The sequence below is a fragment of the Zonotrichia albicollis genome, chromosome 11, assembly GCF_047830755.1.
Source record: "Zonotrichia albicollis isolate bZonAlb1 chromosome 11, bZonAlb1.hap1, whole genome shotgun sequence".
NCBI lineage: Eukaryota > Metazoa > Chordata > Aves > Passeriformes > Passerellidae > Zonotrichia > Zonotrichia albicollis.
The window spans coordinates 9,182,746-9,195,101 of record NC_133829.1 but is presented as its reverse complement, the minus strand read 5'-3'; the positions used below and the strand labels follow the sequence as shown (position 1 = coordinate 9,195,101).

General features: G+C 40.2%; 1 protein-coding gene across 5 annotated transcripts in view; it reads left to right on the top strand.

The window, feature by feature from the left end:
* The window catches only part of EFL1 (elongation factor like GTPase 1), a 244,496-nt gene that overhangs the window by 143,185 nt on the left and 88,955 nt on the right, over positions 1 to 12,356 (top strand). For all 5 annotated transcript variants that reach the window (XR_012582139.1, XM_026791297.2, XM_074549267.1 and 2 more), the window contains exons 22-23: positions 1,972 to 2,099; positions 2,494 to 2,622. Coding sequence is in view for 4 of the 5 variants with exons in the window: in XM_026791297.2 (XP_026647098.2) it covers positions 1,972 to 2,099; positions 2,494 to 2,622 (257 nt within the window). In the remaining variant the exon portion in view is untranslated. The remainder of the gene's footprint in view (positions 1 to 1,971; positions 2,100 to 2,493; positions 2,623 to 12,356) is intronic.

The following is a 12,356-nucleotide window of genomic DNA, read 5'->3' as shown; positions in this document are numbered from 1 at the left end:
CATACTGTTGTGAAAATGAGATAAGCATGGCCACTGGGCCTGCCATCTTTCTAGTTAAGTAATTTATTTTTATTCTTTCAAGTGTCTGTCACGTTGTTTGGCTTTACTGACATCCAAGTGTTTGGCCATTTCCAGGATACTACATAGGACGATTTGCTATTTTTATAAGGTGAAGTGTTTTGGATGTCCTGGCTGTATTTTTTGATCTGCTTTAATAATTTCAGCTGTGTCAGAAAAAGAGCAGATTTACCCTCAAATTAGGGAGGCTATTGGATTTGTTCAGATACTAAATGCAGTAGGAACACATTAAAAACATATGCCATGGTATAGATGAAAAGAAGTCTTAGCTCTTACTTATTTTAAGAAGGGAAAATATTAATGGTACCCACACTATTCTTTAACACACTATTTAGGTATTACTGGAGCTGCATAACTTCAATTGAAAAAGAAAAATATGAGCTTTTATGGACGTTTTTCAATACTTCAAAATATTTCTGTTGAGGACAGTGAAATTCAGAATAATAAAGAACCTGTATTACCATCACATTTGAGATTGACAAATGAGTACAGCAAGCTGTTACAATCAGATATTTGCTCAAGCCTGAGCAAATACTTCTACTTCAGTGCTGATAAATTAGAAGCTCACCTGGTAATATTAACATTAACTTTGTGTGTGAGCCTCTTGGAATTATAGCTAGCTCTTGAGTAATGAAAAAACTGGTTCAGAAATGATAAAGACGCTTTTGGATATTTCTCAACATATTTAACTGATTAAACACACTGCCAAGAAAAATGTACTTCTGCAGAGCTATCAATTAAAGCAAAGACACCCAAACTAAGCCATTTTAAAAAGTGAAAATGTTTTTGGAATCATGTGGCTCCCACCAGTTAATAAACACCAGTTATGTTTATTTTGTGAAATGTGCATCATTTTCAATGGAAAAGCAATTGTAGCAAGTGATACTTCAATTTGTAGCAAGTGCTACTTCAATTTTTGTGGACATGATGGCGTCTTGTTTATTCATGAGTATGTTTACTTCCTAATTTCAGCCCAGATTGATATTCTTGCTCTTAAGACATATATTAAGCAAAGTAGGTTTACTTCCTAATTTTTTTCCTGGTAAGGTTTCTTATACACAAATCTACATATATGTATGTGGACCCAAAAGTGATGTTAATAGCATTGCATCTGAAAGAGTGTGAGGAGGTAAATGTTCTTTATCTGTCAGGTTTGTAAAGGGATCAACTTGAGCCATGCATGAGGTGGCTTGTTTTGTTGAGATACAAGTATTTTTAATATTATTTTTTGTTAATCTATTATGTAAATGTACTCAGTGTGGGAAAACACCAGCTGCAGGTTTTTGGGATGTGCTGAGTGTATGGCAAGTCATGTAACTTAGTGCTGAGAAACGTAACAGAGGAGAAAAGTTGTTATTTTCAGCCTCTTCCCCAGGCTGTGATCCTCCTCAGAGGACAAGCGAGGTACTCAAGACACCTGTGAGGTTTTGGTGGAAAACTTTACCTTCAATGGTGACATTTTAAAAAAGCCCCAACAACCCCAACCTCATCGTAATTTGAAAGTCAGATCAGGCCATAGATTTGTGAATTCCCCAATCCTGCTGAAAACCAAGCCTGGTCCGGAGAGATCAATTTCTTGCCAAGGCTAATACTTTTAATTGTGGTATTCTGATTTATTCACACTTTTGTGCCCAGGGGATCCCGGTTTGTGGTAGCAAGCTCACTGCCGTTCCAAGGGCTGGAAGTAGGACACAGCCCTGTAGTAGGAGAAGGAGATGTGTGTGTATCCCTGAGTGCTCCTGGAGAGGAGGCAGAGCTGGGGCTGCCTGTGCTGCTCTGGCTCTGCAAACTCCTAAAAAGGAGCTTTGCTGCTCTGTCTGTAACTCTTGCAAGGGCATTCAGCTGGGTTTGTCCCAGGGTTGAAACCCTTGTATTTCCTCGGTTATTGTGCAGGGTGATCCTGGACACCACTGGAAGAGTGCAGATTCGGAATCCTACTCAAAAGGAGCTTGGTACCTATGGATGCCTGGTGGTTAATGACTCTGGTTTTGATATGGAAACATCACTGCTGTTGCATGCAGGTAAAACAGTGGCACTCCAAAAAACAGTGGCATTCCATAAAACAGTGGCATTCCAGGCTTTTACACAAACACACACAAACATATATATATATATATACATAGACACATATGTGTGTATAAATATATGCATATAAGCACCCATGCCCACTGCAATGTGAAATAGTTTCTTTTACTGGCAATCCATGAAAGTCTGCCTGATTTAATAGGCAGCAGTAAGATGGGCTTGTTGCTTTAAAACCACAGCAGGTGTGAACTCAGTCTGCCTGTATCTGTCCCACCTGTCTTTTCTGGCTGCTGCTTTGCAGACTGCATTCTGTTCCAAACATGATGACTTTAAATAAAAGATTTATGTTTAGAAGTTAAATAAAGCTTTACTATCCCTTTCATTTCAAAGAGGTGCCTGTCATCTTGTCCTCTGTGTTAAATATGACGAATCTGGAAGCCAGCAGTTTCTCAGCAGTTGTTGGAGGTACAATCGTGGCAAGAATTGGAGCAAATATTTTGATTGAGTGTCCAGTGAAAGGTAAGTGAGAATTGCAGTGATGTTGTTTGTAATTTTGGAATCAGAAATTTATCTTATATCTTGAAATAAATTACCAGTGAAGGCTGAAAGTCATTGATCATTAATGATTTTTTTATTAGGCATGTCACCAACACCAGTCCTATTTATTTTCAGCATGTCACTTCAATTCACATACACATTTGTAGGTTCAGGGTTTCCCTAAATGGGCTTTCTTTCCAAGAAATGGTCAGGGCTCCACTAGAGAGCTTAAAGCCCACCAGGGTGAGCGGGTGTCTTGCTGCAATAGCAAGCATGCCCAGCTGACTTGCTCATCAAAGAACTTTCCTTACCCCTGTTGGAGATGCACATCTGTCTAGACTATTGTTAAAACTGAAAATGAAATCTCCAGCCGTAGCCTAATAGAACTTTAAACCTGCTGGTAAAGTGAACTCACCTTTTAGATCCATCAGTCTGCAGCTGCAGTGAGGAAACAAAGGAAAGTGCCGAGCTATGAGAGAATACAGATATTTTCTAGCTCAACATCTGTGGAGGAAGAATAATATCAATCAGAATTAACATGCATTAAACAGTTCACTGCTGCATTTTACTTTCTAACCCTTTGCTGGAAAGGTACCTATTTTCTTTTTAATCTTACCATTGCTGTCTGTGAGGTTTCAAGTGTAATATTTCAGTCACAGCAGCAATATTCTGTCAAACATTTAACAAGCTGAGCTCAGCCTTTTGTGAAGATGATGTGTGAAAGTGCAAATAACCACGAAGGTTGCAAGGGAGTGCAAAGAACGACCTCAGAGCAGCCAGTGTGTGCTGCTCACATTTATGTGCTGGGAAATGCATATCAGAGGGTGTTGATACTGAACCAGGGTAGTGATAGAAATATATATATGCAAATAGCTCTGCATACAATAGTGGCGCCAGGCTGACATGTATTAGGACATGTGGCTCTGCTATTCACTGTTGTACCAAGGCTAATTCTTTGATGAAGTAATATTTTCCAGCTATAGTTTGGCAACTCCTTGTATAACTGACCTACATCTCAAATTCAGCAGAGAGTTCATGTCACACTGTTAATATTAATATTGTTAGGATGGGTAAGCAGTTAGCAATTTAAATATAAATTAATATTTTCACATGGGACTGTAGATTTCCAAATGCTTTAGAATGGTATATATTGGTGAGCCAAACTTTAGTTATGCTGAGACACCAGTGTTGACTTAAAAAATGATTTATCTAATTGCTTTATTTCCTGTCACTGCCAAGGAAGTAAGTATTACTGTTTGTGAATAAAATAGAGCTTGCATGTCTTAAAATGTCACTAAGTCTAGAAGCAGAAAAACTTTTGCAATGATGTAAGCAGAGTTTTCCTGTTCTTCTTTCCTTAATGGAAAGTAATAAACCACTGACTTCAGAAGATTGAATTTAATAGCACCTTATGCTGATACATTTGTCTGATGGGTGGGACCTAAAAATGTGGCCATTTGCAGTGTAGGAGGATGAGAACTTCATTGTGAATGCTGGTAAAAGATGATGTGGATGATCTGACCTGCAAAAGTAATGATAAGAGAGCCCTTCTTGTAGAGTCAGGCTGGATCTGCAGCACCTCTTCCTCGCTGCCCTTCCTCCTGACTGCTCCGCAAAGGATGGGTTTGCCCTGGGAGTTTCACTGGGTGAAACAGCCCTGGATGAGCCTTTGTGCTCTCCATGTTCTGCCAGGAGTTTATTCAGGATCCTTCCACACAGACATTACTCATGCAGATTTCTCACCGGTGTCACATCTGGTCTTTGGGAGTCCTGCTAGCCCCAAGAACAGTTCTCCACAAGAAGAGCCGTGTAATGAATAAAGTGTCTGTGTGCGTGAAGAGTATCAGTGCCATGCTAGTAGCAGAATTATTACTTTTAAATTTCTTGGCTGCAGTGACCTCTGAGGGTTTTTTATGTAGAATGAATAACCTAAAGGAGATTTTTGAGTTGTTCAATCCATAGTTTCTTCTGCAAAGAAATTGACCTATTGAAGATGTAAACTTTAATATTTTGTGCAGCATTGGCCCTGTGGGTACAAGGTTTTGTTTTTTTTTTTTAATTTGGTTCTTTTGTCCTTTTGAAAGCCTTTCTCTCACACTCCAAAAATCACATTGAGATTGAAAAAAGCCCTTTGAATTTCTGAATGTGCCCTAGTAAACAGAAGAGCATCAAAGAGCAGAATAAGAAAAGTTAGCTGAACTGTACAAACTGAAGGTTTCTTGTTCTTTTCTCTTTTTAGTTTATACAATACTATTTTTCCACTAATTATAATAAACTCCCTTTTATAGCTCCCACACGTGCATACGTTAGAAGATATTCATACATTCTGGGTAGATTCATATTCCATTCTTACAGCCAAGAGCTTTTCAATCAACACACATGGTATAAATATCAATACTGATTGCTCCAAATTGCTCTTGGATAACATTTATTGTATTTGCAGAAAAAAACCGTCTTGTGATTATTGCTAAAATAAACTAAAACTGTCAGACTCCATTTATTGTAAAAACTTTGAAAGTTCTGAGTTGAAATAGAATAGAGGGAAGAGAGGAAATGTGAATAAAATGTGCGTTGTGTGCCGCTTGCTGGTGAGAGCAGGGAAGTGACACACACTGAGCTGACGTTGTTTACACTTCTTTTTGCAGCTCTGAAATATCTTGGCACACACAGGCCTTGAAAAGTAGAATCTGCACCTTCATCCAAATTCTGCATTCCTACTAATACATTTTGGCTCTCTAATAATAACATACTGATAAAAAATTGTGAGAAACACATAAACCCTGTTGTATCTTTTTGCACAGGATTTTCACAAAGGTGGACCAAGTATTTGCTGTCAGTGTTGGAACTTGAAACAGGTCCAGAAAAATCATGATTTGGATTTTTCCATCTGTTGCTTCATTTACCCACACCATTCCAAATGTAACTGTGATGCTGTTCTTTGTCTTCTATGCTTAACCCCTTTAGAAGATGTCAGTGAAGAAATATAGAAGTTTAATGCATAAGATTTTGGCTCCTCATTTATTTTAGGTTTTCTTGTATGTTTTAAAGGATATTAATAATCGATTTCAAAAGTTTAAAGAAGTGTGTACAGATTTATTTTATGAGGAAGGAATAACAGTATTTAAAATTAGTATAATAGAAGGAAAATCTTTTGATCTTATGCTTTTTACACAAAGTGCTTCTTCATTAGAGTTTTTGTTGGGATCAGGATTAAGCAGGAAGGACTGAAAGATGTTCAAAAGCTAAATTGTGCTTTGCTTCTTGTCTTGTAACAGTCTGGGAACCTGAAAACTGAATCCCTTTGGATATCACTGAACTGAAGGGTGTGCCTGGGGACAATACCTGACACTTTGCCAATACTGTGGTCAGTATGGCCTGAGGGTCCAGGCAAGATTGACTGCGCAGTGCAAAGCAACCCTCATCCAAACACACATTGGGTGTCTTTTGGGACATTGGTACCCATCAGGTCTCTATACGAACACATTCCTGAGGCCTTCCATTCCTTTCTTTGGCAGACAGAGCCTCAGGGAGGTGAGGGAAATCCATAAATTGAAATTGTTTGCAGCACTGATTCTTTTTTTCCTCTCATGGCTTTGCTAATTTGAAAAAAAATTTCCTTTAAATTTCTAGTTCAGGAAGAGTTAAGATGGATTGTGTTAGAGGAAGGTACAATTTCCAATACTTACTACCTCAGTCTGCAAAAAGCTGTTGAGAAGTTGCCTAGGCCAAGTTTAACAAGTTCTAATTACAAAAAGGAAGAGGTTGCCTCCGTGGTTAGCACCTGCTTAAAGAACTGAGAGGAACAAGTGGTTAAATTTACAGTGAAGAGAGAGTGGGGTGCCCCAAAGGCTGTTTTGGGATCTTTGATGCTCAACATTTTTATAAAAATTCTCAGAAGAAATGTGATCAGTTAGTTGACTGAAACTGTGAAGAACATAGATTTATAAAGGCTAATGTATCTAAAACCCCCTCCAAAGAGTTGCAGCAGGATGATCACACAAGTAACATTTAAAAGCTAGATGAGCTCAAAGGATGTTCAAAGCTGATATTTGCAGAATAAATGCACATATAGAACAAATAACATTAAAGGCAGACAAGTGCATGTGGCAGTCAGAGAAAGGTCTGTGCATGGTTCTGAGCTCCATGGAACACCAGCATGCCTGCTGGGTGCTGTCCAAACCAAAACTAATGGCAGAGGAATGGATGAAATAATAGAAAATATAAATGGACCATTCTTTAAAACTGTGGTGAATCCTGTTTGCAACTTGCTGACCTCATCTCAAAAATGACGCAGTAGAGCTGGAAGAGGTAGAGAGAAGAGCAGTAGGGGAAACAGGCATGAGCTAAAGACTACTCCTGGAGGGTATTTTGAGGAAGGGTTGTTCAATAAGTGACATGATTTTTATGCTCTGCCTACACATCCCCAGGTGCCCATTGTTGGAGAGAAAATGCACAGTTAAGTGGACTTCTGGTCTAACTAAGGATAGCAATTCTTGTATAGTGCTTTGATTTCTGATAAAATCATATTTTTGAAGTCCATGTGTATGAATCTATTTTATGATGACAAGCATCTGATGATCAAGTGTGATCCCTGGTGATGCAGCACTGTTATTCAGTGAAGTGAAAGTGTAATTATATAATTACACCAGCTGGGTAAACCAGCCTGTGCTAACACTGCTGGATTGTGGAAGTGCCCTGATGCACACCAACCAAGTCTTTGTTGGGGGCTCACTGCAGAACTCACTCTAGCAGTCATTAGCTGCTAAATAATAGTTGCCTTATTTTAAATGCCTGATTTTGAAAAATATTAGCCTTAAACTTCTCCAGCTGGAAAAAAGATTAAGTTCTCTTTGACAGCCAGAGAGCTAAACAGAACCTGAATGAGCCATGGCAGGAGTGGGGTGGGAAGGGGTCTTGCTTTGGGAACCTGTCTGAGGAGGTCACCAGATGTTGGTAAGAATACCTAAATCCTACCAGATGCTGCTGCCACCTAGGAAGAGGGGCTGCTGCAAGGCTGGTGGGAAGCAGGAGAGGCTTTGAAAGGCTGCCAGAGAAGGGGCAGAGTCAGAGGGCAGGCTGGGGATAACACTGAGTGCCAAAATGCCCCATGCTGGTGTGTTCCTGGTGAAGCTGGCAAGGTTCATACAGGTAATTTCAGTAGCAGCAGGTTTAGGCTCTTTAGGGTTCGCTGGAAGCTGATTGCCCAAGCATAACTCAGATGAATATAAAGGCAGTTTGAGAATTCTGCTGGAGGAAACACAAAGGTGTAGCAGTGGGTGCAGTTGCTGTGTAGGTTGTGCTCAGTGCACTGGAGGTGTTAGGGGGTGTATTGTAAATAAAAATCAGGTGGCATTCATTGTGTGGGTATAGCTGACCCAGAACTGATTCCTCTGAAAGGCAGACATGTAAATTTAGCCCCTGAAATAAGGCAAAGTTCTAGTGAAGTGCAGCAAAATGTGCTTTGTGCCAGCACAGTTCTGCCTTGCTCTTGAATGGGAAACTCAGAATACTTTATGAGATCCTACGTAGCTGGGGGAGAAATTTCTGAAGACATATCCAGTGTTTTAGAGCAGGTAGTTAGTAGGCCAAGGTTTTTATGGTGTGTAATATTTCACAGGGCTTTCAAGGTTGGAAGAAATTTGTTTTTGAACACTGAATATTTTAAGGGCACCCTATAGTGCAGGTTCCTTTTTTTCTCTTTTTTTAAACACGTGTTTTGCAGTCCCATCCGGAGCTAGAGTTTTTTTCCATAACATTTGCTGTCCCAGGGCCACTCATGGTGGAAAATGACTTTTTTCATGGAACATTGAGTATTGTAGAGCTGCTCCAGTGCTAGTGGAAAATAACCTGTGTTTGAGGTCAGAAAAATAGATTAAACTAATTTTAAAGTTTTATAGCCACTTAGGTCTATAGAAGAGCTTTTTAAGAGGATTTAGATCCGTTGTAAGAGTAAGATTTGCATTTTCAAGGTTTTTTTGAAAACTAAGAAGGCCTGAGTTCAGGAATACATCTTTGTTCATGAAGGACAATTACAGACATCCTGAATTTTAAGTATGTGTTTAATTGCATTCCCTGATAGGGATGGATTTAGTCTCATGCCTAAATGATTTCCTGACTTGGAGCTGTAGGATATAATTGTTGGATTGTGCTGCTCTCTGGATCCAGTGACAGATCTCCCATTAGAACCCCTGGGATCTTTACTGCGCTCGGGGATTCTGAGCCTTTGGCAGTTTGGGGGAGTTGAGCCTTTGGGCTCATCCTCAGCTGCATCTGCATGGAGATGGGGTGGGAAGGAAACAAAGGTGGCTACAGGCCATCTCTTGCCTCTTTCTCCTTCCCCTTTTCCTACTCTCTGTGGATCAAACCAGGAATTATTCAGTTTGTGACTGTTTTTGCTGCAATTCTGTAATGAACAAATGCTCCTGAAGACAGCATGGAAGTTATTTTAGTTTATTTAACGTCCCTGTGTAAATCAATCTTTAAGTAAGCAAGAGTCAAGCATCTGCAGTAAAATTCAACCTTGTGCACAGGACAAAATCCTCTATGAATTCCTACAAATATGGCCCAAAGCTTAAGAGTAATTTCAGCCCCTTTAAGGGAAGGGGGGAAAATAGCAACAACTTGGTTTTGGCTTATTTTTGCTTAGTTTCATTTCTCCTTTATTGAGAAAACTGCTTAAAACTCATAGGTTTTAATTTGCACGAGTTCTAAAGGATAAAACAGAAGGTTTAGGCCTTAACTACTTGCCTAGAAAAAACAATTGAACTTTTTCTTGGTTTTGATGGTATGCTTGAACTTGGTCCTGCAGTTTCTGTGTAGGAAAATTGGTGTTTTTCACACCAGAGCGTGGAAGAGCCTTGTCACAAGAGGAATGTGGGAATTGTGTACTTTGCCTGCTCTTTCCCAGGAGCTCCTAGCTGAGATCCAGCTCAGTGTGCAGAGCTGCATACCAGTAGGAAAGGGAAATCTTATCTCAGGAGCAGTAAATATGAAATCTGGTTTCTAAAGAAGTAGCACTGAAAATCTGCACAATGGAAGATTTTGCACCTGAAATGTGCTAAAGTTCATGCTGGGGTTGTGATGGGCTATGAGATGGAGTTTTATGCAAGGTACTCCTAAGCAAAAAACTAAATGCACACCTAAAGCTAGTTTTCCTAAGTGTCCTCTAACAGTAGGAGTTTCTCCTGATAGGAATTCCAGAAATGAAAATATAAACAAGAACTCTGTCTCTCATGAGATGTACTGCAGAAAAGGATTTTTCACTGGCCAAAGGAACATACAGATAAAGTGAATCTGTCCAGAAGGGCTTGAAATGCTTGCACTGCTTTGCCCAAGAATGTGAAGGAGCTGGACTGTAGGGATGTCTTTTTCTCCAGCTTTGTTTCTTTAATCTGTTTCTAGGGTGTCTATTAGGAGGTATCAGCTTTTTTTTCTGAGTGGTTTCTCTACTTTGTCTCTCTGGATTCCCAACTCTGAAAGCATTTTATCACAGTTTTGGGTTGCCCTGAAAGGCAGGGTTAGAAGCCCTCATTAGATTTCTGGCAAAGAAATCTAACCTGTGTCCTGGCTGCAGAATCCTCCTCTCTTCTCCTCTCTTCATGCTCTTCTCTAGTCTGTAATAGGTCCCTGAATTCTCTAAAGCAATCTTTTTTTCTTTTTTTCCTGTAGCTTAGGACTCAGTCTGAGCACTTGCCTTAATACTGTTAATGGCAACTTAACCAAAACCAGTGAAGAGGTCAGAGAAGGAGCTTGATTACAAATACCAGTTGCTCTTAAGCACACAGTCCAGTATTTCCCAGTCTCACTCTCAGACAGTGAATTGGTTTCCATGTAATACAGGGCTGGGGAAAGAAATGGAACCATGAAATGCAAAATCTTGAAGGGTCCTCAAAATGCTTGTGAAGAGGCCAGCTCAGAGGGGCTCAGCACACAGTTCACATAACAATAATTAACTCCTAGATAAAAATCTTACTCCTTGATAGTTTGGGCTGACATACAGTGCAGGGGTGTTGTGATTATTCCTACTGCTGTTTTGAGCTTAAATATCTCCCCTCAATTGGGAGCACCCTGAGGGTGTCCATGTAACATCAGCTGCTGGAAAACAGCAGTGTGCACAGCTGTTTAGTACCACCAGTACTAAAAGTACTGGTGGTACTTTTAGTGTGATCTGTTTAACTCCTTGTTTTCCATGGATTCCCCTTCACACACATTCTATTTAACCTTTGTTTTCCATGGGTTCCCCCTCACACGCATTATATTTAACACTTGTGTTCCATGGGTTCCCCCTCACACACATTCTATTTAACTGCTTGTTTTCCATGGATTTCCCCTCACGCACATTCTATTTAACCCTTGTTTTCCATGGATTCCCCCTCACACACATTCTATTTAACCCTTGTTTTCCATGGGTTCCCCCTCACACACATTCTATTTAACACTTGTGTTCCATGGATTTCCCCTCACACACATTCTATTTAACCCTTGTTTTCCATGGGTTCCCCCTCACACACATTCTGTTTAACTGCTTGTTTCCCATGGATTCCCCCTCCCACCCATTCTGTTTAACTGCTTGTTTTCCACGGGTTCCCCCTCACACACATTCTATTTAACCCTTGTTTTCATGGGTTCCCCTTCCCACTGTCTATCTCCCAGTGCCAGCACCCCCAGGATGGCCTGGGTGGATTCCTGGTGCATGACAGCCGGGCTGGCTGCTGGCCTCTGGTGCAGGGCTGTCTGCACTTCTCCTCAGACCTACAATTTATGTTTGTGTGCTCACATTATTCACTTGAGTAATGGCCCGATTTACTTGTGTGTGTGGTATTACTCACTTGTTTTCCCCAAAGAGAAACAAATAGAGCTCTTTGGAGAAAGGAAGAGGAATCATTTGCTATAACTTGAGTTTAAGGTGTGTGACAGATACCCAGTTTTGAAGTTAAAATGAGTGGCAAAACTATTCTGCAGATGTCTTCTGCACACTGAACTCCAGTTCACATTTTTAAAGGCTCTACATGTCTCTGAATGAGGCACACGTAGAAGAATAGAGACATGGCAATTTTTCTGGGACAGCTCTAGGATATAAAGCGTTTGGAAGAAAAATATTTGACTTCAGTTAAATCCTGGGAATGAGCTACACTCCTGAATGCTGTCATGAGAGCAGAGGGAGGACTATCATGAGGTGATATTGCACTGATGTTTGATAGAGGCTCAGGTTAAAAGTTTAAATTTGAACCATTCCAAACGTTTTTGTGTTTTGTGGAATTTGCCTTTAAACCTTTTTACTCCAGTCCCATCTCGGCTTCTTTTTGGTTCTGATTGGCCTGCTGGGCCTTGGTGCCAGTGAGGGCAGTCTGGCTGCAAACCTCTAGGTCTGAGAGTAAAACAGCTCAGATCCTCACACCATCTCCTCAGCCCATCTGCAGAGTGAGTATATATGCCTGAATGGCTGTGGAAATAACACTGTAAAGGAAAAATGTCTGAGAATTATACACTTTAGCCAGAAATCTCGGTAAAATGGAAAAAAGACCCTTAAACCAAGACCTCATCCTAATTCCAGATGGATTTTTTCAAAGTGGCATAAAGCTTCTTCTAGAAACTTGAAAAACAACTTGGTTTTCGGACCGCCGTGCACTCTGCAGATCTTGTTTTAATCAGCTTTATTCAGTAAAACACAGTTCTACATGAGTTTAAAAGCACAGAACAGCTGCTAAATTGTCTAG